Here is a 26,146-nt window from a genome sequence, read left to right as displayed (position 1 = left end):
GGGACAGGCCTCCCACCCCCGACTTGGTTCTTAGTAATCTCTCTGGCGGGCATGGGGCTCAAACTCTGGACCCCAGGACCGAGAGTCACATGTGCCCCTGGCTGAGCCAGCCAGGCGCCCGCAGCTGTGGTCACCTCTGCGTTCGGGGATGAAGCGCCCTGGAAGAACCTCCCTCCACGTGCATCAGCCTCAGCTTGGTTGCCCTGAAATAACTTCCCACCAGAAACCCAGCGTGAAAGAGGGATTCTTTCCTTTAATTGTCCACCGTTGGCATCAGGAAGCCCAGGAGCCTCACGCGGAGGCTGTGGTGGAGCTGTAGCGGGCAACACGGGGCCAGGGGGCAGCCGGCGTCACAGCAGGTGGGGCGGGCTCCCAGGCCGCAGGCGCCCTGAGCCCTGCCCCCCGGCCCAGAAACGGCCTCGGGCTTTGTTTTCTCCATCCTTGTGTGGGCTGAGATGGTGGTACGGCACCTCTGGCTGGCTCCGCGTGCGTCACACGCTTCTGCGTTTAAAGACAAAATATTATGCGTCCGAACCATTTCCAATGCACGTTTTAGGATTAGAAAATGTTTTACTTAAGTGCTTGGATTTTGACCTCTTCTAAGGTAAAAAAATCTTGGTTCTTTGCAATATTATTTCCTTTATGCTACAGAGACCTATAATGTTTTCAGGATAATGATACTGTTATTAACAACAGGACCACGCCTGGAGCTTGCAGTTTTTCCTCTTGTTTTTGCACCTTTCACAGCAAAGAGATAAAGTTAAAATATAGGATAATTGGAATAATTGGTTTTCCTGGGTGCTTAGCTCACCGACCCGAATACAAGCTCATTTGTTTAATTTCCACAGATCGACCGTTCCCAAGGTGGCTTTCTTATGAGACACCTCCTCCGTGACTTTATTGTCAGAACTCTGCAGTAAGGCGCGCTTCGGCGGCCCCGGGTGAGACGCACAGGTGCGGGGATGGCACCGCGGCCAAGCCCCGGCTTCCCGGGCAGGTCCCCTCCTGCTGGATGCCCGCACTGCTTCCCGGCTTCAGCTGATGATGTCACATGAACAACCTGTCGCTCGGGGTTTCTGCCGGCGTGTGCGGGCTAGATGTCGAGGGGTGGGGTTGTCCGCGCTAAGGGAACGGCACGCAGGACCCGTCCCCGCGGGGACTGCGCCATCCCACCCCCACCGCCTGCCCCACTGACCGGCTGTGGTCGGCGCTGGGACGGGCTAGCCTACTGGGTGGGGAGAGGGAGCTGGGGTCGATTGGGTTTGCATTTCTTTTTTTTCTTTTTGTTCTGGAATTTTGTAGCTGAGCTCTTTTGAATTAGCAGTATTAATCCTGATATTCTTAATGTTCAATTACGGCTTTTTTATTGGGTTAAATACACTGTTGGAACATAAAGCTCACCATCTTAAAGTGTATAAAAACTAGAGTGTGCAATGCAGTGGTATTTCGTATATTCACAGCATTGTGCAGCCGTCACCACTATCCACTCCCAAGACGTTTCTGTCGCCCCAGGAGCCCCGTAACCGCGTGACGGTCACTGCCACCCCCCAGCCCCAGGCCCTGGAGACCACTCCTGCTTTCTGTCTCAAGTTAAAATATTTTTGAAAATGTTAAATGTTATAAACACTTTTACCCAGTATTTTGTCTTTATTGTTCCTGAATTCTGAGTCATATTTAGGAAGGTCTTGTCTACTCCCCAGTTACAGAGAAAAATCACCCATTCCTTAGTACTTACTTCGTGTTTACACTTAGCCCTGTGATCCACGTGGAACTCATGTCCCACCTGGTCTCTGTCTACGCTTGTCAGCACACGCATCTTCTCCACACCTTCCTCACTGACTCCGTGTCGTGGGCACCGGGGTCTGACTGTGGCTGTCCCAGGTGCCCCGGCCACCACCCGCATGTGGCCCCCCCACTCAGGTTCCACGCCAGATGCCACACAGGGCTCGGCGGCAGGCAGACTGCTCCCTCACCTCTCTCCTTTTTAAGGTTCTTCCTGGCTATTTTTGCTTTTTAAAGAAAGTTTCCTCCCACGTGAACCTTGTAATTAGTTTGTTTAAAAAAAAAAAAAAAACCCATTCTGGGGCGCCTGGGTGGCTCCATCGTTAAGCATCTGCCTTCGGCTCAGGTCACGATCCCGGGATCCTGGGATCGAGCCCCGCACCGGGCTCCCTGCTCCGCGGGAAGCCTGCTTCTCCCTCTGCCGCTCCCCCTGCTTGTGTTCCCTCTCTCACTGTCTCTGTCAAATAAATAAAATCTTAAAAAAAAAAAAACCCATTCTGATATGTTTACAAGGATGGCATTAAATGTATAAATTGACTTAATGAAGAATTGTCTTCATGAGATGGATTTCGTCTTCAGAACGTGGCGTTTGTCTGCTCAAGCCCACTTGGGGTCTTGAAGGTACATCAATAGTTTTCCTCACACAGGCTCTCAGGCTTCCCGTATGGTTGATGCGTAGGAATCTGATCTTTTTGTTGCTGTCGGAAATGGAGCATCTCTTCCGCTGCGTTTTCTAACCCTGTCAGAGCGGCCTCAGACCCCGCTACTGTCCTGAGCATCCTCTCTGCTGCCTGCCTGCCTCAGGATTGGGGCCGGGCGTGAGGGAGGACGCGGGGCAGGTGCAGCAGACCTGACCTGACCAGGGCACTGGCCCTGGCGAGGGTGCAAGGGGGCCAGGCAGGGCTTGGAGGAAGCAACAGGCCTCCCAGCGCAGCCGACTCCCAGCGAGGTGTGGACAGGCTGCTGCTTGTGCACAAAAGCGTCATCTGTCAGGATTCTTGCTTCCCGGGGAGGCTGGATGGGAGGGCAGGGCCAGCGACCTCAGCAGGCCTCAGCCACTCATCATCCAGAACAGGAACCAGACTGAGAGAGGCCACATCGCAGCCCCCCAGCACCATATGCCTGTGGCCGAGCAGGAGTCGGGCCCGCTTGGGGATAGTGTCCTTGCATCAGAAAGCACAGAGTGAGGACTGCCCGGAGCCAACCGTGAGGTGGCCGCAGGGGAGCCCAAGAAGGGGGTGGAGGCTGTTGTTGGCCAAGAGAAGGCATCGAATGGCCTGGCTGGACTGTGGAGCCGCGCCGGGCAGGACAGCTGAGCAACCCGCCCCTCGTTACCGGTGCACGTACATGAGCATGACTAGGAGTGCGTGCGTGTGCGTGCAAGCATGTATGCGCGCACGTGAGCTCCCCGTCGTGGGGCATGGCCAGACCCCCTCATCAGGGAAGATGCTGGGACACTCGTGGGCTTCACGTTTATCACACTGGGCTCACCGCCTCTGTGCGGGCCCTGGGTGGCAGCACGAGGATAGGCACAAGAAAGCAGATGGGTCACCCTCCATGGCCGTGACACTTTATTGGAACTGAACACGCACACACCAACCTTCCTGTTCATGGGCTCGTGCACTTAAGTCAGTGTGCCATCCTGGAGCCCCACACCCCTGGTCCCTGCCACACAGGACCCTGCCGTGGGAGGGGGACACACCCATCCCTCCAGAAATGGACTAAGCAACCAGCACATAAGCTTTATGCCCTGTTTGCAAGGTCAGTAAGACCCCACGGCTCCTCCAGCCTTGGCCAGGCCAGCGTCACCTTCCGACTGAATGAGCAGGGCCCACTGCCCACAAGAACCAAGGCCACCTCATGTTCTGACACGGTCCCTCTTCACGGAGGGGACCTGGGTGTCAAGTGAGAGCCTGGTGTTCCCAGCTCCCTTCCTTTCAGACCTGGGAGGTGACCCTGACTTTCTGGCTCCAGAAAGAGGACGAGCAGAATTTCCAGGGGGAAAGGGAGCAACGGGGAAGGCACTGAAGCCCAGCTCCAGGCCAGGGAGGCCCCCTCTGCTGCCCCTTCCAGAGGGCCTGGGTCTGCGGGCGAGGGGCTCAGGGCAGGGCCTCCAGCACGAAGGCGGGGCTCTGAGCATCGGAGCCTTCCCGGCCCGGTCGAGAAGGATGTGGATGCTCTTGGGGGCCCAGGGCCTCCTGGGTCGGAGCGCCCGGCTTCAGCCTGGGCTGGAGCCAGCAGCTCATCTCTCTGGCAACAGCACGAAGAAGGCAGCCTTCAGGAAGCGTCCAAAGCTGCAGAGTGCGGCCACGAGCCAGTGGGAGCGGAAGCCGGGCTCCGTGCTGACCACACACTTGAGGACGTCAGTCTGGGAGGCAAGAGGACACGGTTAGAGAACAGCGCACCTTGTACGGGACGTCAGCCGACTCCCATGAGGAGGTGCCTGAGGCCGTCAGGGAAGGTCTGTGGTCCGCTCTGGACCACGGGAGGGGAAGGGAGGAGCTCGACGTGGTCAGAGGCCTGCAGACGGGACACTGCCCAGCTGGGGACTCCACCACCATCCCCCCAGGCCAGGTGCCAGCTCCCAACACGGCCTCCTGCCTACTGCCCACAGGACCACAAACACCCCCGCGTCCTGCCTCGGCACAGTGGAGCCTGGGGTCCAGGAAGTGACCAATCCAGCTGCACCGTCCCTCAGAACAGGAGTGGGAACCGAGCTTTCCAGAAGCCCAGTGAACGGCCATTCCTTATTTCTTTCTATTCCCGCTGCAGTCTGGATGCTGAGCGTGGGGTCGACCCGTGCTGGCTCCATGGGGGGGACAGCAGGAGGACAGAGGCCTCGGCGAGCTCTCTCTGCTGAGGAATGGCCACAGCCAAGGGTCAACCTGGAAGCAATCTCGTCCCCACCAACGGCAACTCCAGAGGAGACCGCAGCCCCAGGCACCGCCTGACCTCAGCAGAGGCTAAGCTGTCGTCCCAGCCAGTGGACGTCACACACCCTTGCCCACCACCCATCACAGAGGAGAAAACGGAGATTTCCTCTGGGGGGGCTGGCCCCCCAAGCCCAGGGCCCAGCAGCCCCCGAGGCCTGGCCAGGGCTGGGCGGGCAGGTGGGGGGTATGGAGACGGTGGTGGGTAGGACTCACACACCCACCCCTGCGGGCTGGGCTGGTCTCATTCTGGCATCGGAACATGGCTGGGAGGGGGGTAGGGTGCAGAGGCTCTGGGCAGTGACAGGACTTTCCCTCTCACAGGCCAAGGGGCCCATGTCTGCAGACCACCTTCTGCCACGCAGGGGCTGTGGGGCGGCAGGTCTTTAGCACCGGAGCTGGAGGAGGGCGCTCTGGGCGTGGAGGTAGCAGAGGACAGGTCAGCACCGGAGCTGGGCAGCAGGAGCAGCTCTGGGCCTGGCAGCCGGCCTCACCCCTCCTCCAACCCCCCACAACCCCACCCCGCAGTTGCTCAGGCTCTCAGCCATCCCCACCCCCACCCCAGCACCTCAGGTCCCCCTCACCCATCCGCCGCGCCTTCGCAGCCAGGGCGCCAGGGTCTTGCGCACAAATTCCCCGAGGCAGTCGACGAGCGCGTGGACCATGGCAGGCTGGGCCTGCCGCACACAGTCTATGGCCAGCCCTGCGGCCACCGAGTACAGGGACACCACCTTGCCCCATGTGATGCCTGCAGGGAGAGAGACAGACGCTGGTCAGCAGAAAGCCACCCAAGCCCTGGCTCCGGTCCAGCCCTCGGGGTCACATGAAGGCTGAGATTCTGAGCCACGTCCCCTGCCATTCCTCTGACGCTGCCCCTCCCTGCAGCTCCCCGCCTGCACAGGCGCCCTGTGAGCTGACTGTGGGGTGCGAGCCCCAGCCACCACCCACGACACGTCAGTCCTGCCACCCTCAAGAGCAGTTCTTGGGCGGAGATTTTCCAAGCCTCCATCATACACCTGCGCACCTGCGCCAGAGCCCAGGCCAACCCCACCCAGCCCACCATCCACTGGAGGAGGTGAGGAGACAGCAAGGCCGTGCAGGAAGGAGGAAACTGAGGCTGGGGTGGGAGCAACTGACTCAGAGTTGCACACACCGCACAGGGAGTGGCCTCCAGGGGCACCTGCCCCGGGCCTGTCTGCTCTGATGGGCCAGGTGAGGGCACCAGGACACTGTCTACATAAAGCAGCCGAGGCCCGTGATGGGAACCACCTTCCCCAGACCAAGGAGCCGCTGGGAAGCAGAACCACCATGGAGCCCGCCTGGTGGGAAGAGGCTGCCGAAGGACAGTGGGGGCAAGCCTGCCTGCCAGTGCTAGGGCGTGGGCGTCCTTAAGTGTAAGAAGAGTTCACGAGTCAGCGAGAGCAAAGAGAAACCTTGCAAAAGAAAGAGGAGCACAGAATAAACAGCTGCTTCACAAAGAAAAACTACAAATGCATCAAATGTCTGCAAAACATCTGCCCTCGCGAAAAACCAAAGAAAGGTCAGAGAACACAAGGTAGAGATGGCCATCTATCAGATTAAAGCTTCACATGTCAGTGTGGGCTGCTCCTTGTCAGCCGCTGGGGCAAACAGCCGGAGGGCACCCGCAGCCTCTGTGAAAGGCCACGCCCCGCACGCACCACCCTCCTGCACGCACCACCCTCCTGCACGCACCACCCTCCTGCACGCACCACCACCCGCACGCCCCACACACCCCACACACCCCGCACGCGACGCCGCCGCGGTGCTGGCAGGACAGGAGGCCCAGGAGGCAGCATCTGCAGAGGGCACCCCTGCCCCCAGGGCACCTGCACACAGCAGCCAGAGCCATCAGTCCCCAAAATGAGGAAGTGACAAAGCGCCCATCAAGTGAAAGGAAAAGCAAAGGGAGACAGGACTCAGCCACAGAAAGGGATGGAGCCCTGACACCTGCCACGGTGGGGGGCGGGGGAGCCTCAGAAACACAATGCTCAGTAGAAGCAGCTGACTCAAAAGGCCACGTACGCTGTGCTGGTCCAACCTCGTGAACAGTCCAGAACCGCTAAATGCAGGGAGACAGAAAGGGAGCAGGGGGGAGGGGTGCAGGGTGAGTGCCGAGGGGGCTCCCGGTGTCCTCCCGCGGCGATGAGAAACAGAGCGGGGTGGATGGACAGCACGGTCGATGCACCAAAGGCCACTGAACGGCGCACTTCGCGACGCCTGAGTGTTATGTAAGTTTCATCTCCAGAACAAGACAAAGTTTGAAGCCCATACATTGGAGCTGCCTAAAAGCCTCCTGTTACTGTTACTTTCCCTGTCTCTCAAAATAATCCAAGTTAGGTAGCACCCGCCCGGCTGGCTCACAGTCGGTGAAGTGTGTGACTCCTGATCCCGGGAGTGTGAGTTCAAACCCCACCTTGGGTGTAGAGCTTACTTTGAAAAAAATCCAAGTCTGAAATCTCACCTGAGCCCCTGGCCCCCCGAGGCCCCATTCCCTCCACCCAGGTCCTGCACACACTACCGCCCGCCTCCACGGGCCGGGCCGTCAGGGCCCCGGGTCACGGTGACAGGGGTCTCGCACCGTGCTCCCCAAGGTGAACGCCACGTTCTGTGCCGCGACTCGGAGAGACGCCTCACGGTCCCACGAGGGGACAGCAAGCTCCACGTGGCGGCTACACTTGAAGGGCCTGGAAGGTGCCGGCTCGCGGGTCTCCAGGGGGCGGGCCTCGGGTCTTCTGCATCTTGTGTCTTACGGAGAGATCATCTCATTACCATAAATTGGTAATAAATTACCATACACTACAGCGGCCTTCAGGTGCGTTCCCCAGCTCCGGCTCAGCCCCCACCCGCCAGCAGTCAGGCCCCTGGCCGGGCAACCGCACCTCCGCTCTCTGCGTCCGCGGATTTCCCCATCGTAGGCATCTGCGCTGAAAGGGCTCACACCCAGCTCTCCATGTTGGGTCTGGCTCCTTGCACCGGGCACAGTGTCCGCAAGGTCCATCCGCGTGGTCGCGGGGGTCAGCGTTTCTCCTGATGGCTGCGTGGTGTTGTGCTGTGTGAAGACACCACACCTCGCGCACCCGTCCATCAGACGGTGGGCGTCTGGGGTGTCCGCACGTTGTGGCTATATTCGGAGTGACGCGCTCTGGACATCCGCGTAGCAGACACGAGCTTTCATCTCTCACGGCAGACACCCAGGAGGGGGAACCCCGTTCAGGTCAAACGGCGTTCCCGGGGCCGCACCGCTCACGTCCCCGCCGGCGCTCCTGCTCCAGAGTCCGCCACCCTGGTGCACCAGCGGTGGGGCCTCACGGCGGGGCCCCTGTGCGTCACCCCGGGGGCTGGGGAGGAGCACTCTTCGTGGGCTCCCAGCCAGCTGCACATCTTCCTCGGGGAAACGTCTATTCTGATCCTTTGCTCATTTTTAGTATTGGTTTTAAGAGTTGTTTATCTGTTGCATTTTCCGATCTTTCTGTGGTAAACTATTTTGCTCTTGTAATAAGAAGAAAAAAACAAAAACTCCTGCCAACTTTTAATCGGGGAGGGAAAAATCAGTGTTTCCCCTGAAGGGAGCTGAGCAGCCAAAGGGCGAACGCTGCCAGGAGCCACGCTGGTGGCCGCTGCCTCTGACGGGAGCACGGCCGCTCAGAGACGCCTCCACAGGTCCCTGCCCTCAAGCTGCCCCTGCCGCCAGCCAGAGCCCGGCCTCAGGCACTGCCCGCACCCCAGGGGGCTTGCCAGGAGGCAGTGGGGGCGCAGGGTGCAGCGTGAGGGTCAGTGTGTGCAAGGCCAGGCCCCCTGGGGGGGCCGCGGGGAGACAGGGACGGACCAAGGCTGGCCAGCGCCTTATGGCTGGGGCTGACCCTGTGGAGAAAGGGGGGTGGACGAGGGGCAAAGGGGAGGCCTGGCAGCAAGGGGGAGGGTGGAAGGGGCAACCGAGCTGGCGAGGGGCACGGTCTGAGAGCCAGGTCACTGCAGAGCCGGCAGATCTGCAACGTCACTCTCCACGGAGCCCTGCCCCTGCTCCCTTTCCAGGTGGCCCTGAGGTTCAGAGATGTTAAGACACCAGCTGCAGGTCACACAGCCAATGAGGGAGCGGCTGCCCCAGCGCCCCGTGGGGCAGGTGCAGGTGTGGAGGCTCTGCCAGAAGGAAGGGGCGGGCGCCGAGTGGCTGGAGGTGCTTGAACGTGAAGGGGTATATTCGGTCCCATCTCAAATGAAAATCACAAGACTTTAAGTGAACTCCACAAGTGGACTGAGCTGCCGGTGGCCTGTGTCCATTATCCCCACCCCTCCCCCATCCCAAGGCCTTCCATCGCCCTCCCAGAGCCCAGAGCCTTTCTGAACCTCTCAGGTCTGTACCCACACCGAGCAAGGCCGGGCAGGTGGAGTGGGTGCGCCGTGTTGGGCCGCCTGTCCACTGTCTCCTGCCCACACGCCAGCCACCACCCAGGGGCCTAGCCAGGCCTCCCGGCTCGGTCCCAACCACCAGCAGGCCAGAGCTGCATTCTCAGAGATAAGCCTTCCTTTTAAAGCCAGACCTCGGCTCATAAACCAGCCGCCCAACCCCCGAGACAGTCACAGGGTGGCCACCCACGCACCAGCAGCATCAGGCCCAGGACACAGAAGCGCAGGGAGGGCTGAAGGTGGTCACCAGCCTCGAATGCCCGCTGCACCCCAGGCTTCCTGGGCCCTACCTGCTGCCTCCTCCTCAAGGCACCTTCCCACGTCACCCGCACAGGTTGCCCCAGGACCGAGGTCAGACTGTTAGAACACTCTGAAGGAAGCTGGCCCTCCGACCAGCCCACCCAAGCTCCCCCGTCACGATGTCCTACCCTTGCTGACCCCTGGGGGGTCAGTGCTGACTGGGGGCAGCCTGGAGAAGGTTGGCTTCTGCAGCTGGCCATCCTGTGTCCCCACCGCACCAGGAGTTGGTGGGGCCTCATTGGGAAGGGACACTAGAGGTCAACATGTGGTCACCCCGGAGGGGTGTGGTCAGTGGGGCTGGACATCAGCGGGGCTGGGGGTCCACCTCCGATGGGATGAGGTGGTCCCTCTACTCCATGTCCTTTCCCCTGCAGTGGCGGCGGGGGGTGTTCCCCTGCAGAGTGTGGGCTGCATCTGCAGGGGGTGGGGACTGTGGCTCCCCCTGGTACCCCCCCCACCCTAACTCTGCTGCTGTTCCAATCATCCTATGGACAAGGAAACCAAGGCCAAGGTCACTCGGCTGGTCAGCAACAGACCCAGAACCGCCTCCCAGAGGAGGGGGTATGAGGCCTCCCTGCTGCCTGGGGCCCTTCCAGAAAGCATCAGAGGGAGGCTGGCCCTCCCCACTTGGCACATGACTACTCACTCCCCACTCCAGCTGGGATGCAGCATCTGGAACTCTCTAGCTCTGCGGCCCCCAGCTTTCCCTCCCTGAGGGCTGGGACCGGCTGTCCCGTTCAGCACCTCGGGATGCCGGGGAACACCTGCGGGATTTGCTGACGGAGGAGGTGCTGAGTGGGGGGCTGGGGCTCCGGTGGCGTAGATGGCAGAGCTTGGCCCCTGTTACACAGCAGGACGCAGGAACAGACTCACAGAGCGTGGGTGCCAGGACAGGGCATGAGGTCACAGGTGGGGGGGTGAGGTCTATGGAGGTCTACGGACCACAGAGAGCCCAGCAGCGTTCCAAGGAGAGGACACGGGGACAGGAGAAGGGTTGGGAGGGGTCCTGTAGCCTCCTGTGAGCCTGGAGGTGGGTGTACAGACAGGAAGCAATAGGGGCTGAAGTTGGGGGTGAGGGCACAGACGGGGCACCAGGAGATTCCTAGGTGAGTGTGGGCCAGCCAGGTGAGACAGGTGTATTGCGATTCCCCACTCTCTAGCAAGCCGCTACACTGGGGCTCATGCCCTCCTGAATCCCCCTCCCTGGGATGTGGGGCTCCCCCGGTGACGTGCCTTTGACAAACAGAATTTGGCAGAGTGATACTGTAACTTCTGAGGTTACAGCACAAGAGACTGACAATGCCCACCCAGGCTGTTTGTGACCCTCCCCTTTGGGACCTGGTGCCACGCCGTGGGACGCCCATTCCCCAGGCCCCAGGCCACGTGCAGGACACACTGGGGACAGCCTGGCCCCCCTCCAGCCAACGAGCAACACCAACGGGCAACCTGGACCACGCAGCCCAGCAAGACCTCAGTCCACTGCACCCCAGCTAATGCCGGTCAGAGCCACGTGAGAGGCCTGGGCCCAGCTGCCCAGCAGACAGACCCACCATCCTCAGAACCTGGGGAGGCACCGCGCATCACTGAGTCAAGCTTCTGGGCCGGTTTGTGCAGCAGGAAGATGGCTCCAGGACCTGTGGGGCCTACTTGCAGCAAAGCCCTGCTCTGGCCCACAGACCCCGGCCCACCGCAGCACCGTGGGCGCCCCGGGGTGGGTGCCCAGGCCTACCTCCGGAGAAGATTTGAGAGGCCACAGCCAGGAAGGCGTCGGTCACCACGGTCTCAGACTGCAGGGAGATGTTTAGCTGGCGAGCCACATTGCGGTAGACGCTGGGCCGGATCAGCTCCAGCTCGTCCCCTAGGCAGTCACACAGAGGGTCAGAGGTGGTCCTGCCTGCCTGACCCCAGCCCCGCTGTCACCAGCCCACTGCTCATGGCCCAGGGCCACAACTGGCACTGAACAGGCCTGACCCCTGACCCCTCACTCAGCCTGTCAAATTCCCACCCCCACTTGACCCCACCGTGGCCCCTGGGGACGAGAAGACCAAGGGGGTACCGTGGGCACCCCCAGACCTGCCTCTGCGGCCCGCACCTTCTGACAAGCCAGCCACTCCCCACCCCCACCCAGGGCCAAGCCTGCTGGGCCGGTGGGGCGGGAATCCCAAGCAGGAGCAAGGGCCGTGCCTGATGTGTGACTCATGGCCCACAGTGAGCTGCCCGGGCAGCAGGCGGACTGGGCCGGCAGCCAGAGCCCTGTACGGGCGGGGGCTGTGCCAGCGACCCCACACAGGTGAGGCCCCTGGACGCTGCCTCAGAGGGGCGTCCTCGCTCAGGCCCTGGCTCCGCTCCGCGAACCAAGAAGCTAAGCCATTGCCCGGGGCCACCAGCACCGCCCAGGCTCAAACCTGGGCTCCCAGTGCCAAGTGGGTGTGTCTGGATGGGCAGCCACACTCAGCAGAGGAAATGCCCTCTCAGTGGCCCTGCCCGCTGCCCGTGCTCGCCGCGGTGCCCCTGGCGGGGATGTGCCAGGAATGCCACACAGCCCGCAGACTGGGTGTCCCCCAGCCCAGTCACTTATGCAGCCAACGAAAACAGGGAAATGCTGTGTGGACAGGACAGCCCGGGCCGATAAGGGCGTCCACGTCATCCCTGGGGCCAGCTGCACTCCATCTAATTAACTAAGATCTGGATGCAGAGCAGAAACTGGTGAGGCTGGTGGGGGGTGGGGGGGCGGGCGGGGGGCATGGAAATTCCCAGGGCAGGCCTGGCCGTTCCCACATGCAGACCTCGGGGCTGCTGGCGACAGGGCCCAAGAGACCGCCCATGGGGACGTGACCCAGGCTTCTTCCTGTGAGCTGCTGCACCAGGGGCTAGATGTCTGTGCTGGGGGGGGGTTAGGGGCACACTGTGGGGGCAGTGGGACAGCGCCAGCCATGAGGGGGCTCACGCGGAGCAGCTCCAAGAGCAGAATGCAGCAGAAAGGCACGAACGAGAGGGCTCTGGGGGTCCGAGTCATCGCCCTCTTTAGCCATCTGCCAGGGCGGAGTCCCAGGGACTACACAGAGCCTGGCGCTGGGGAAGGACCTTGCAGGCCCTGCTCGTGAGCCGGCCAGTGCTGGGCACCCGGCCAGCCCCTGCTCCCCAAGAGCAGGCCCGAAGCCTTGGGGCTCTCAGGGCGGGACACGGGGGACTGAGGGCGCAGAAACCAGCCTGCTCAGGACGGCAGAGTCCGAAGCAGGCTTTCCAGACAAGTTTAAACAATAGGGACTCTGGGCTCAGGGCAGAGGCAGGACCCAGCTCCTGTTCACAGACAAGCAGACAGAGGCGGGGAGGCTGGGGGCAGAGCCGCAGAGCAGGCCAGGACGGAGGCAAGACTTCCTTCTGGCTACCCCAGGGGTTGGGGGGCCTCTTGGAAGACCAAAGAACCATCTTCTCCAGGGACCTCTAGAATGTTCCGCCAGTGCCATCCCCACTGCCCAGCTCAGGGAACGGCCATTGGTGGCTGACCTCATGGGAGTCCAGGCCCTCTGGCCCCTGCCTGATTCCCCAAACCCCACTGGCTCTCCACCTCCCCCGGGGCCTGGGCGGGCTCGCAGGCTTCCTAACAACCTTCTACACTGCCCCCGCGGAATCTGTGTGTCTGCCCACCCCCCTGCCCCACACCTGGGCAGCTGGGTCTACACAACACAAACAGGGCACAAGCAGACTCTGGTGTCAGTCTAAGAGACAGGGTGTCCCCTTTCACAGAGCACCCCCTACAGCCCTGCCTCCTGGGCCAGCATTTCCCCACACTCAGTGGGGAGAGCCACCCCACCAGGGCTCCATCTTCGCTCCCCACTCCCAACAAGCAGTTATAGAGTGAGTGACCTCGGTCCTGGTGGTGAAGTAAAACTGAATCAGCGGGGCTGGCCCCACCCCCTCAGAAGATGAAAACAGTTACTGTGCTGGGCGGCACCCCTCTCCAACCAAGTACCCGCCCCCCCCCCCAGCATGACCCACTGGCCAGATGGGATTTAGCTGCCCAGACCCATGGTGGCTTTGACCCTCCTGGGGCACCGAATTTCCAGAGGGAGCCCTACCAGGCCTCCACATCAAGAGCAAAGAGCAGTGGGATTTCAGGCAGGAGCTGCAAAGACCTACTTTCCAAAACAAACATCGGGACACGTGGTCCCACAAAGGATTTTTGTGCCCAGCTCAGTACAAGGGTCACTCTGGAAGTTCAGCTACCAAAACAGTATTCTTCCTGGAGCTTTCTAGTCTTTATGGCCAGAATGTCTGAAATCTGGCCTGAGCGGGCATGTTGGGGAGCTATGTGGCGAGTGGGCAGGCGAGCCTAAGGGGTAAAGAGGGGAGTGTGAGTAGGTGTGCCTTGCACAAGGCTATCCCCAACACCCCCGGCCACCCCCTCTCTGCCCGCAAAGGAAACTGAGGCCCAGCAGCGGAGGGCGCCTCCGGGGGACCCGCCGGCCGGGGCCCGCACTCACCCAGGCGCAGCAGCACGGCGCACACCTCGGCCAGGCGGCCTCCGGGGGCGGGAGCGGCGCGCTCGGGCGCGCTCCAGGCGAGACCAGCGCGCAGTAGCCGCGCGTGCACGAACTCCCGGCCGAGCGCCTTGGCCTGGGCCACCAGCTCCTTGTCGGTGGGCGAACGGTCAAAGGCGTCCATGATCTCCGCGGCGAAGACCGAGGAGCGCCGCAGCACCTCCATGGCGAGGACGCGGGCCAGGGGCGCGGCACCTGCGGGGAGACGAGCTCAGCGCCCCGGCCTGGCTGGCGGCGGGGAACCAGCCCCGGGAGGAGGTCGCCCCGCGGGGAGGGCGCAGCGGGGCGCGGGGAATGGCTGCCGCCGACTGCGAGGGACCGTTGGTTTTGGGGCCCCAAATCTTTAAAAACATGGTGTCACATTCTTTCGGATTCCAAGTTAAATCACAAAGATCCCCACGGCTGCCCGGGAAGGACCGCGGGGAGATGGCGATATGCTTTGGGGCCGCCGTGCCCGCGCTCGAAGACGAGTGCGCGGGCAGCGGAGGCGCGGGCGGGTGACAGGCGACGGCCAGGACCCTGCCCGGCCGCGCTCTCGGAGCACACCCGCCCCCGGGCCTCGCCGTCCTCGGTTTGTCCCGGGCGTCGCCGTTTCCACGGCGAGGTCGCCCTGCTCACCTCTCCCGCGGCATGTCGCGGGCGCGGGGCCGTGGAGGGGCTCTAGCCTCAGGATCTCCTGGCCGCCGTCTCCGCGGACCTCGATCCTTCCATCCAAAGCGGCGAGGACACGCACCCGCCCCTCGCCAGCCCGTCCGCGCCCGGGCCCGGCTGGCGCGCTAGTGCACGGGCCTCCGCGCTCCTGGGGGGTGCGGCGGCGGCGTAGCGGCGAGGGGCGCGCGGGGCGCACAGCGCGGCTCTCTGCCGGCGAGAGGCGAGGCTTGGGGCTTCGCCTTCTAAGGAAAAGGCAGCCCCCGGGGCGGAGCCGCGGCCCAGAGCTTCCCCGCCGCCTCCCCGTTTAAGGAGGACTGAACGAGTTCCCGGTGAGGCTCGGAGAGGGCCACCGGGCAGGAGCTGTTCCTGCAAGGCCCGGTGATTGGAGCCTAGCTCTGGCATCAGCCGCCTGGGTTCACACCCGGCTCCATTTTCTTATTGTTTCGTAGAGGTTCTTTATATATTCTGGATATGTGCGGACCGAACCCTGGCACATGGTTCGGTATTGTCGATGGATACTCGAAAATGTACGGTATTGAAGATACTGCAGAAATCTTCTGCCACTTGTGGTTTGTTATTGCTTATAATGAACGGAAGAGATTCTCAGTGAAGTCCAATTTATTTGTCGTTTCTCTTATGATTAGTGCTTTTTCATTGGAATATTCTCCTACGTTTTCTTTTAGAAGCTTAAATGTTTTACCATCTATGATGGGTCACTATTCTTCTGAATAGTGTCCTAGAGGCCAGAGCGCTTTTTTAAAAATATGAATATCCAGTTGACCCAGCATCATTTATTGAAAAGACCATCATTTTCCCCTTGAATTGGAAAAGAGCATCCATTGTAAATCAAGTAACTGTATATGTGAGGACCTGTTCTGGACTCTGATTAACCAGCCTGCTCTAATCTCAGCAAGATTAACCAGCCTGCTCTAATTCACATACATACAGCATTTCACCCAATAGCTGTAGAATATATGTTCTTTCCATGTGCACATAGAATCTTAATCAAAATAGGGGCACCTGCGGAGGCGCCTGGGGGGCTCAATCAGTTAAGGGTTTGGCTCAGTTCAATGATCTCAGGGTCCTGGGATCCAGCCGCTTTCAGCTCCCTCCTCAGCAGGAAGCCTGCTTCTCCCTCTCCCTCTGCAGCTCCCCCTGCTTGTGCTCTCTCTCTCTCTCTCACAAACTCTCTCTCTCAAATAAATAAAATCTTAAAAAAAAAAATAGGGGCGCCTGGGGACACCTGGGTGACTCAGTCAGTCAAGCAACTGCATTTGTCTCAGGTCATGATCCCAGGGTCCTGGGATTGAGCCCCTGCATCAGCTCCCTGCTCAGCAGGGAGTCTGCTTCTCCCTCTCCCTCTGCTCCTCCCCCCTGCTTGTGCTCTCTCGCTCTCTCTCTCAAATAAATAAATAATCTTTAAAAAAAAAAATAGGGGCACCTAGCTGGCTCCATTGTTGAAGCATTTGACCCTTGATCTCAGGGTTGTGAGTTTGAGCCCCATGTTGGGGCTTTTTTTTTTTTTTTTTACTTAAAAGTAAAATCTTAAAAAAAAAAAGTTATTCAAAATAGACCATATCCTGGGCCATAAAATCTCAACAAATTTCAAAGGACTGAAATCATACAAGTTTGTCCTCTCTGAATTAAATTAAAACTCAATGTCAAGAAAACTATTAGAAAGCCTCCAAGTGCTTGGAATCTAAACATCACACTTCTAAATAATTAAGGGTCCAACAGTAAATCACAACGGAAATTGTAAAATATTTTGAAGTGAGCAATAGTGAAAATAGGACATATCAAACACAGTGGGATGCAGGTAAACCTGTGCTTAGAGGAAAAGTTATAGCTTTAGAAGAAAGGTTGATAATTAATGCTCCAAGTTCCAACTCAAGAACTAGAAAAATAACAAATTAAACCCAAAGGTGAAAGAAAATAACAAAAACAAGAGCAAAAACTAATGAAACACAGCAAAATCAACAATTTTCTCAATTAGAGAAAATCAACAAACCAAAAGTTGGTTCTTTGAAGAGATTAATAGAATTCATAAACTCCTGGAAATGTCTAGTGAGAAAAAGAAAACACAAATTCCAATATCAGGAATGAAAAAGAGGACATCAAGAGATACTATAAACATTAAAAGGATAACAAGGGGCACCTGGCTGGCTCTGTTGGTGCAGCATAAGACTCTTGATCTTGGGGTTTGAGCCCCACATTGGGTGTAAAGATTACTTAAAAATAAAATTTAAAGGGGCACCTGGGTGGCTCAGTTGGTTAAGTATCCAACTCTTGATCTAAGCTCAGTCTCAATCTCAGAATTGTGAGTTCAAGTTCTGCATTGGGTCCATGCTGGGTGTGGAGGCTACTTAAAAATAAGTAAATAAGTTAATTGATTAATTAAAATTTTTAAAAAGGATAATAAGAGGGTAGTATGAACAACTCTATGACAATAAATTTGAAATTTAAATGAAACACAATTTACCAAAACTGACATTAGAAGAAGTAGAAAATCTGGGTAGTCCTATACCAATTAAGTAAAATTAATCCATAATTTAAAATCTTCCCACAAAGAAAATTCTAAATTCAGGTGGTTTCAGGGGCGCCTGGCTGGCTCAGTCAGTAGAGCATGTGAATTTCAATCTGAGGGTTGTGAGTTCAAGCCCCATTGTGGGCATGGAGCCTAGTTAAAGATAATAATAATAATAATTAATTAGTTGATTAATTCAGATGGTTTCATTGGGGAATTCTTCTAAACAGTTAAAGAAATATCACCAACCTTACACAAACCTGTCCAGAGACTAAAAAGTGAGCAAATATTTACCATTTCATTTTGTGAGGCCAACAAAGCACTGATGGCCAAACCTATCAAGAACATGACTAGAATCGAGGAAAGCAATCGAACCTCTATCTGTCTTGGTTTCTCCATCCATAGAATACAGAGAATAGCAATACCTACCTTCTCTGGTTGTTGAGAGGACTGAATTAATGAATCCATGTAAAAACTTGCTTGTCACATAGGAAGTGCTCAGTAATTATTAGCTCTTTCTGCAGAAAACCTATAGAGTTCTAAAATGTAAGTGTGCATTTTAATGCACTCTTCAAAGCAGGAGCTGGAGCACCAGGACAGTCTGCCTCTGACATTTCTTTCTTTGATTTTTTTTTAAGATTTCATTTATTTATTTATTTTAGAGAGAGACAGAGAGAACGTGAGTGGGGGGAGGAGCACAGGGAGAGAGACAAGCAGATTCTGCCACGGGGCTCACCTTCAGGTCTCGATCCCACGACCCTGAGATCATAACCTGAGCCGAAGTCAAGAGTCAGATGCTTAACAGACTGAGCCACCTCTGGCATTTCTGCAGAGCGCTTAGGTTGGGACTCTCTGTATTTTATGGATGGGAATATGGAAGCTCAGAATGGAAAGGGACTTGCCCAAGGACTCACTGCAGAACCGGGTTTCATCAGATTGTGAACTTTGGAGTCTGACCCTGGAGTCTGACCCTGGGGTCTCTGGAATGTACCTCTGGCAGGGGAAAAGCCTATGTCTGCAGATGGGAGGCAGGGGTGCTCCCTCCTACTACCTTCCGGACATGTGGCCTCAGGTAACTTCCTGCCCCATCACAGCCTCCTATACAGAATGAGATCCTGTTCTCTGCTTCCTGTGTCCTGGGGAGCGCGGATGGGTGCAGAAGACTTCATGGACTCTCACATGGGAGTGACAAATCACTGGACATAACTGATAGATACTCATGTTTAGCACAGTCCGTTCAGTCCAGGAGATGCCAGGCCTGGATCCAGCCATGCCTGAAACCAGTGGACTTCTCCCAGGACATTTTAGATCAGATCAAAGCCATGTCTCAGAATTTTCAAAACAGAATACTGATAGCAGTGAGGAACTGGAAATGACCCAAGTGTTTGTTAAGAGAGGAGGTTAAACCAATCCTGAGTAGTCCGAGCACAAACCCTTATCCAGACCTTAAAAAGGCTGGGTTGCTCTGGAATGCGTTGAGGTCTTCTTGTCCCCTGAGGCCTGGAGGAAGCTGGCCCAATCCACCCAGATTCCCAAGAGTGCTGACACTCCTCCAGGGCCCCTTGGCCCTGATTTTCTGCCTCTGCAGAACTCTTGCTCTGCACTCTCCTCTTGCATCTGACCCCTCCGTTGACGAAGTGTGGAGCTTGGTCCCTCATTGGTGCATCCCTTCTGCATGCCAAAACTGCTTGAGCATGGGGAGGTTTGTTGATTCATGTGACTAAAATGTCAGGGAGAGTGGGGCTTCTGAGTAGCTCAGTCGGTTGAGCGTCCAACTCTTGATTAAGGCTCAGGTCTTGATCTCACGGTTGTGAGATGGAGCCCTGCATCGGGCTTGTCACTGGGCATGGCGTCCACTTGAGATTCTCTCTCTCCCTTCCCCTCAGCCCCTCCCCCTGTAAAAAAAAATAAATAAATACCCCTGTAAAAGAAATAAATAAATACAATAAAATGTCCAAGGAGTTTCAAGCATGACTGGATCCAGGAGTCTCTTCATCTGTGGGTCTGGCTGGGCTCCTTTGTGATGGCTTCGCTTTGGGGCAGGCTGTCCCTGAGTGATTACAATCACAATGCGCACGGCCCCTATCTACACCTCACTAATTCAGCCTTTCCCGGTGGGGCGGGGGGAAAGCCAGTCTTTTCAGAACTCCCCTGGGGATGCCCGGGGGCGGGCAGGTTTGGTCATGTGCCGCTCCCTGAACCAACTGTGGCTGGAGGTGGCCGAGGTGCCCAGTCGTCACGCCTAGCCACATACCTGGCCCTAGATGGGTGCAGGGGCCTGTCAGTGCCACCAAATAATATGGAGCGTGAGGCTCATGAGCCCCTGTCTAAGATGACCCAGAGAAGGAGCCTGGCTTTCCATAAAAATCTGCTCAAGGCTTTTGCGGGGGTCACAATCTGGGGAGCAGGGGGTCCATAACTCAGTGATGCCACGTTTGAAAGGTGAGTGGTAATACCTACCTCAGACATGGACTGGGGGCCCTGCCTGGTCCCCCTACAGCCATGCAGGGAGACAGGCACACGCAGGGCAGTGTCCTGTCCCACAGAACAAATGCCCGGGCCTCTGGAACCCCCTGTCTACACCATCACAGCCACCTGCAGAGCCCATGTGGGCCTCTCCCTGAGCCTGGCCCTGGAGGGAATGGAGTAGCCAGAGTTTGCAGGGACATGGATGCTCGTGGACGTGTGGATGGGCATGGAAGTGGCTGGACAGAGCTGACTGTGGCTGGGAGGGTTCACGTGAGGTTCTCAGTGGGAGTCTGGTCTTCTGGATCAGGTCCAGGCCTTCCAGGCCGTCATGGAGCTGCTTCTCCGGGGCGGGCGGGGTGGTGGAACACAGGCTGCATGTTGCACTAAGGCATTGCTAAGCTCCTGTGTGAAGGCTGTGGATGAGATGCCTGCTGTCCAGGGAGGGACCCATGACCCATGGGTGGGGTGGGCCTTCTCCAAGCCTCTTCATTCTCCTTTCAAAATGCACCCTAAGAGAGCTACCTTGGCCTCCTTTGCTGTTAGCACCCTGATCCTGGCCAGCACCCCTCTCTTCTGGATGGCCTCTCCACCCTGTGCATGGGGACACAGTGCCTTTTCAAAACCAAACATCTGCGTTAGTTCCCAGCTCCCTAGCACCCGGTTTCACCCTCCCCAACCTCTGTGGCTTCCTCTCCCCTCCTTCTGCCTTACTCTCAGGGCTCCAGCCACCCATCTCCTTGTAGATCATTAACACCCCCAGCATACTTGTGCCTCAGGACCTTTGCACTTGCTGTGCCTGCTTCCCTATTATCTTCATAACTCTGCTCATGTATCATTTCATCAGAGGTGCCCTCTCCTGTCTCCTGCCTCTCCCCTGACCCCCATGAAAGTCTTTCCCACTCCCACATCCTCTGTGCAAAGCAGGTCCCTACAGGTAGCCGAGGACAAAGTGGGCCAGGAGGACATGAGGTAGAGTCCCCAAGAGCGGTGACACAGCCCGCCACTCACACACCCAGGTCTGCCCTCCCGGAAGTCCAAACCATCACTCATGGTAGGTATCCTTTTTTTTTTTTTTTTAAAGATTTTTATTTATTTGACAGAGAGAGACACAGCGAGAGAGGGAACACAAGCAGGGGGAGCGGGAGAGGGAGAGGCAGGCTTCCCGCCGAGCAGGGAGCCCGATGCGGGGCTCGATCCCAGGACCCCGGGACCATGACCTGAGCCGAAGGCAGATGCTCAACGACGGAGCCACCCAGGCGCCCCGATGGTAGGTATCCTTATTTAGCATCCCTCTGTGTCTGCTCTCCTGGGCACAGCACACCCTTCCTTCGCAGTGTGTCAGGGCTCCCCCCGACCTCCTGTTCAGGTGTTCTGCAGGTGCACTGCTCCTCCCGGACCCAAGGGCAGGGGTCTGGGGGCTGCTGCGGCCCCCTGTCCCTTTCAGTGGGTTCCCTGGATCATCTGCTTTTAGGGGTTCATGTTTACTCTAAACCCCAAGAACTTCTCACCGCTTTTCTCTTGAGGTCCAGGATGGGTACTTCTCACTATTAGTTCTCCCCGTGGTGATGGGGTGCTCCCTAAGCTTCTCTGACAGGAAAGGAATTTATGTGCTTGACCTCCTGGAAGGAGGTCAGGAGCCTCCAGAAAAGACAGAGGAGGGGAAACAGCCCCCCAGGTCCCCATCCTCTCTGCAGGGAGTTTGGACAGGGCCACTTGACCAGGTAAGCCTGATGGACACTAGAGCAGAAAAGGAGACAGGATCCTGACCAGAAATTTATAGCATCCTCAAACCCTAGAAACATTTAAAGAGTCCCAGAAGCAGAAGCTAATAACATGGTCAAGTGGACAGCAATCTGCAAAGCCTTGCAGCTTGGCCCAGGCCCTCAGGGGAGGCCATTGCCCTGCTGCCAAATCAGAACACCCCAGGAGGGGCCCTTGGGGGTGATGTGTGTGGTCTGCAGTGGGCTGGCTCCCAGGGCAGTCTCCCCTCAGTGCTTCTGTGGCACCCCACCCCACCCCGGGAACAAAGCAGGCGAGGATGGTGTAGAACCCGTCCTCAGAGCTGCACCCACCTCCCCACACTGTTGCAGGTGTGGGTGGGGTCGCCCAGGTGTTACTGCAGGGCGGGTAATGCTCGGGAAAGCCATGTGGGGCAGAAGCTGCCTGGGTGGGTGTCCACTCCCCACTCTTCCTCTGCTACAACAATCCTACAGTAACAGGAAGTGATCAGAGGGGGCTTGGGTGATGGAGGCCGTACCACGAAGTCTCCCGGGGCTGAGGCCTGGGGAGTCGTCACCGTTTGCCCAGACTGCTCCTTGGGCTGGCCTCTCCCTGTTTTTCTCTAGCAGCTCAGGCTTCTTCCCAGGGATCAGAGCCCAGACAGAGGGTTTTGTATACACTAGGATAAGTGCTGGATAAACAGCCAGGGGCCGGGGCAGGGAGGGGTCCACGTGCCTCCCCCCACGCCCCTGTCCCTCCCGGGCCTCACGTGGGGTCAGCGGGTGCAGCCCCATTCCCCGGCATCTGGTACCCCTCTGCCAGTGCCCCCATTGCCCCCCGCAGCACCCTGGGTATTATAAGTTATAGAACGTTTGAGATACTTTGTCAGTGCCTGGGTGAACAGCGATACTGCCTTATTTTGATGTGCGTTGCCCCCCTGCTTGCCGGTGGGGCTGGGCAGCTTTCCACCCAGCTATGGGGCATCTGAGCTCTTGAGATTTTCTAAGCATGGAATTCACCCATTTCCTCCAGGGTATTTATTTTTTCCTCACTGGCTTGTGCATAGTCTTTACATATTCTGGGTGTTAATCTTTTGTCGTTAAAAATGTCGCACAAAGGGGCGCCTGGGTGGCTCAGATGGTTGGGCGACTGCCTTCGGCTCAGGTCATGATCCTGGAGTCCCAGGATCCAGCCCCGCATCGGGCTCCCTGCTCGGCAGGGAGTCTGCTTCTCCCTCTGACCCTCCCCCCTCTCATGCTCTCTATCTCTCATTCTCTCTCTCTCAAATAAAATCTTAAAAAGAAATAAAAAAAAAATGTCGCACATACGGGCGCCTGGGTGGCTCAGTCGGTTAAGCGTCTGCTTTCGGCTCAGGTCATGATCTCAGGGTCCTGGGACGGAGCCCCGAGTCAGGCTCCCTGCTCAGCGGGACATCTGGTTGTCCCCCTGCCTCTGTCCGCCTACCTCACATGCTCTCTCTCTCTCAAGTAAGTAAAAAAAAATCTTTAAAAAAATGTCGCTAATATCCCCCCAGGCCGTCCCCCCTCCTTGGGGCCTTTGTTTGGGCAGGGCTACCCATTCTGCCTTGCTAAACATGCTCCCCAGGCTTTGTTCCTACCTTCTGGGGTGGGGTTTAAAATCCATTTCTGGGGGCGCCTGGGTGGATCAGATGGTTAAGCGTCTGCCTTAGGCTCAGGTCAGGATCCCAGGGTCTTGGGATCGAGCCCCACATCAGGCTCCTGGCTCAGCGGGAAGTCTCCTTCTCCCTCTCCCTTTGCCTCTCCCCCTGCTCATGCCCTCTCTCTCTCTCTGTGTGTCTCAATGAATAAATAAAATCTTTAAAAAAAATAAAAAATAAAAAAATAAAATAAAATCCATTTCTGTGGGTGTTAGTAAGAAAGATGTTAATTTTCTTTTTTCTTCTTAAAACTGTGTTGGCAGTTTGTCCAGCACTTCCTGCTGAAGAGGCTGGTGCTTTTCCAGGACTTTTAAACTCAAAGCTGAACTTGAGTCCAAGTGTATACCGCCTCCGACCAGCCCTACCTCAATTCCTCCTACAGAGGAGGTGGGCGGGTGGGGGGCTGAGCAGGTGATGAGGGTGGAGTGCACCTGTCGTGATGAGCACCAGGTGTTTATGGAAGTGATGCATCACTACATTGTACCCCTGAAACTAACATTACACGGTGTGTTAATTAACTACAATTTATTTTTTTATTTTTGAAGATTTTATTTATTTATTTGTCAGAGAGAGAGAGCACAAGCAGGGGAAGGGCAGAGGGAGAAGCCGACGCCCCGCTGAGCAGGGAGCCCGATGTGGGACTCGATCTCGGAACCCTGGGATCATGACCTCAGCCAAAGGCAGACGCTTCACCGACTGAGCCACCCAGGCGCCCCTCTGTTAGACCTTTCTTTGGATATAATAATGCCATCTGTCAGTAATGGCAATCTTGTTTCTCCCTTTCAAATACTCTGTGTGTTCATTTGCTCATTCATCTTCATCTGTGGCTTTCTTGCATCGAAATGTAAGACCCACTAGAATGCTCAACAGAGGTGGTGATTTTTGGCATTATTTCTTATTCCTCATCTCTGGGGGACATAATTCAATAAGTCCACTAATTATGATGTTGGTTAAAAATACGGCAAATGCCTTTTATCCAAGTGAGAGAATATTTATCCTGTAGTGTGTTACAGTTATCATGAGTTTTTATCATGAATGTGTGTTGAATATTAGCAAACGCTTCTCCATCTCTCAAGATGAGATGAAAACAATTTTTCCCCCTGTGTGTGTGATAACTTAACAATGTTTGGCTTGGGCGCCTGGGTGGCTCAGATGGTTAAGCGTCTGCCTTCACCTCAGGTCATGATCCCAGCTTCCTGGGATCGAGTCCCGCATCGGGCTCCCTGCTCAGCAAGGAGCCTGCTTCTCCCTCTGCCTCTCTCTGTCTCTTCTGAATAAATAAATAAAATCTTAAAAACAAAACAAAACAAAACAAAACAAAAACAATGTTTGGCTTTTTCAATGTTAAAATCAATTTACATTCCCATAATAAAAATAATTTATTCGGGGCGCCTGGGTGGCTCAGTCTGTTAAGCGTCTGCCTTCGGCTCAGGTCATGATCTCGGAGTCCTGGGATCGAGCCCCGCATCGGGCTTCCCTCTCAGCTCATAGCAAGGAGTCTGCTTCTCCCTCGCCCTCTGCCCCTCCCCCCCCCCGCTCATGCTCAGTCTCTCTCAAAGAAATAAATAAAATCTTAAAAAAAATTTATTCATGATGTACTTTTAAAAAAAGATTTTATTTGAGAGGAGACAGAGAGAGAACAAGCAGGGAGCAGAGGGAGAGGGAGAAGCAGACTACTTGCTGAGCTTAGCGGGGAAACTGGATGCAGGGCTTAATCCCAGGACCCCAAGATCATGACCTGAGCTGAAGGCAGATGCTTAACTGACTGAGCCACCCAGGCGCCCCTATTCATGATGTATTAAATAAAGTTGGATCCAATTGCAATAAAAAAAATTCCTCATACTTCTAACTACTTCGTATGTGTATTGACCCTTGGCCCAGTGAATTCTACTTATATGCATCTTTTTGCATTTATTGTGTACTTTAATGAAAATTATGCACATCCATGATTTAAAAAAATGTAATAGCTCTACGAGGTTTTGGATGAAAAGCGTCTGCCTGGGGGCCCCTCTCCAGAAGCGCCATTTCCAGCCCACGGTTCATTTCAACGCGCAGCTCTGAGCAGCTCTGCATTCCCCTGCCGTGGGTATGCCCACTGGTTTGCTACCTTAGAAGATGAGGAAATAGCCCCCCAACCCCACACCTACCTCCTGGCTGCTCCACCTTCTTGTCCAGATTCTCCGCTCCATCTCTTGGTCTTTGATTCTGCTCTCTGGATGAGTACCTTAGCTTTATCCTCCTGGTTTTCTATTCTGATGCTTCTTTCTCCTTCTTTGATTGTTGCCCTAACGAGGTTTCCTGTTCTGTTTTACGGACACAGTATCTTATCTCTCTGAGGATCGTAATTTTAAGGGAATTTTGGGTGGGTGACATTCCCATGCTTCTTGCTTTGCCCCCTCTCCCCCCACACTTCTTCTGATTTGGCCCTTCCCTTTTGGGAGGGAGGTGCTCCCCGACTGTCCTGCCAGGTGGCCAGGAAGGTCCAGCAGCTCCTTACGGGGTGTCTGCACAAAGTCTGGCAACTGGCCTACGTCTTTCTTGGGAACCCAGAGAGGAGGTCCTTCTCCCGGGGCAGTCCGACTTCTCCTGAGAAGCTTCCTCAGCTCTCTTGCTTGGGGTGAGGGTGGGGTTCCTGTCTGTCTGGTAGCATGCTGGAGCAGAGTGCAGGAAGGGGGACCTGCGGCCACAGGTTGGGAGGCGGTCTCTCCTTGACACTCCTCCCCCCAGCTGGCCTTCCCTGGAGTCCCCACAGCTGGAATCCCTCAGACCCAGTTTCCCTGGAGACCGGGAGTCTGCTCTCATTTTGTCCTGGGGGCAGGAGGCTTGGGAAAGGCTGCCCAGCCTGGCTGCGGGCGACAGGGAAGGGGTGTGGGGGTCAGGCCCGGCTGCTCATCCCCGGCAGGGCTGGGCTAGGACACTCATACACTCTTGGAGTTGGTGGTGAGCCCTCCCTGCCTGTGTGTGGGGCCGGGGGCGGTGGACGCCCCTGACCCCAGACGTCTAGCCAGGCCCTGAGACCTGCCCGTGACAGTGAGGGGGCTGAGGAGGCCACAGCGGGGCCGAAGCTTGCAGAACCAGAGCGCGTTTCCGCCTCCTCACTCTCCCGTTGGCCACCGGACAGGTGTCT

General features: G+C 56.8%; 1 protein-coding gene across 2 annotated transcripts; it reads right to left on the bottom strand.

Annotated features, from left to right (window-relative positions):
* Nucleotides 1–3,338: 3,338 nt before the first annotated feature.
* On the bottom strand, nt 3,339–14,862 carry BOK (BCL2 family apoptosis regulator BOK). 2 transcript variants are annotated; one of them, XM_027591362.2, is made up of 5 exons: nt 14,597–14,860; nt 13,922–14,173; nt 11,167–11,295; nt 5,297–5,460; nt 3,339–4,150 (listed from the first exon to the last, which is right to left on the bottom strand). In XM_027591362.2, exons 2-5 carry the CDS (start codon nt 14,142–14,144, stop codon nt 4,025–4,027), a joined length of 642 nt encoding a protein of 213 aa, XP_027447163.1. In that variant the 5' UTR covers nt 14,145–14,173; nt 14,597–14,860; the 3' UTR covers nt 3,339–4,024. The 2 variants fall into 2 exon arrangements, with proteins under 2 accessions (XP_027447163.1, XP_027447164.1); XM_027591363.2 differs by lacking the exon at nt 3,339–4,150 and adding an exon at nt 4,423–4,638 and having other exon boundaries at nt 14,597–14,862.
* Between the last annotated feature and the right edge of the window lie 11,284 nt (nt 14,863–26,146).

The sequence above is a fragment of the Zalophus californianus genome, chromosome 3, assembly GCF_009762305.2.
Source record: "Zalophus californianus isolate mZalCal1 chromosome 3, mZalCal1.pri.v2, whole genome shotgun sequence".
NCBI lineage: Eukaryota > Metazoa > Chordata > Mammalia > Carnivora > Otariidae > Zalophus > Zalophus californianus.
Note: the sequence above shows the minus strand (reverse complement) of the source record. Positions and strands in the feature narration are given on the sequence as shown.

What these genes read in the sequence shown, in the direction of transcription:
- BOK (XM_027591362.2), bottom strand. Translation starts at nt 14,144, where the DNA reads ATGGAGGTGCTGCGGCGCTCCTCGGTCTTCGCCGCGGAGATCATGGAC. An exon ending in CGCCGTGCTGCTGCGCCTGG is followed by an intron (nt 11,296 to 13,921) that starts GTGAGTGCGGGC and finishes GTGACTGCCTAG; the next exon opens with GGGACGAGCTGGAGCTGATC. An exon ending in TGCGAAGGCGCGGCGGATGG is followed by an intron (nt 4,151 to 5,296) that starts GTGAGGGGGACC and finishes CTTGCCTCCCAG; the next exon opens with ACTGACGTCCTCAAGTGTGT.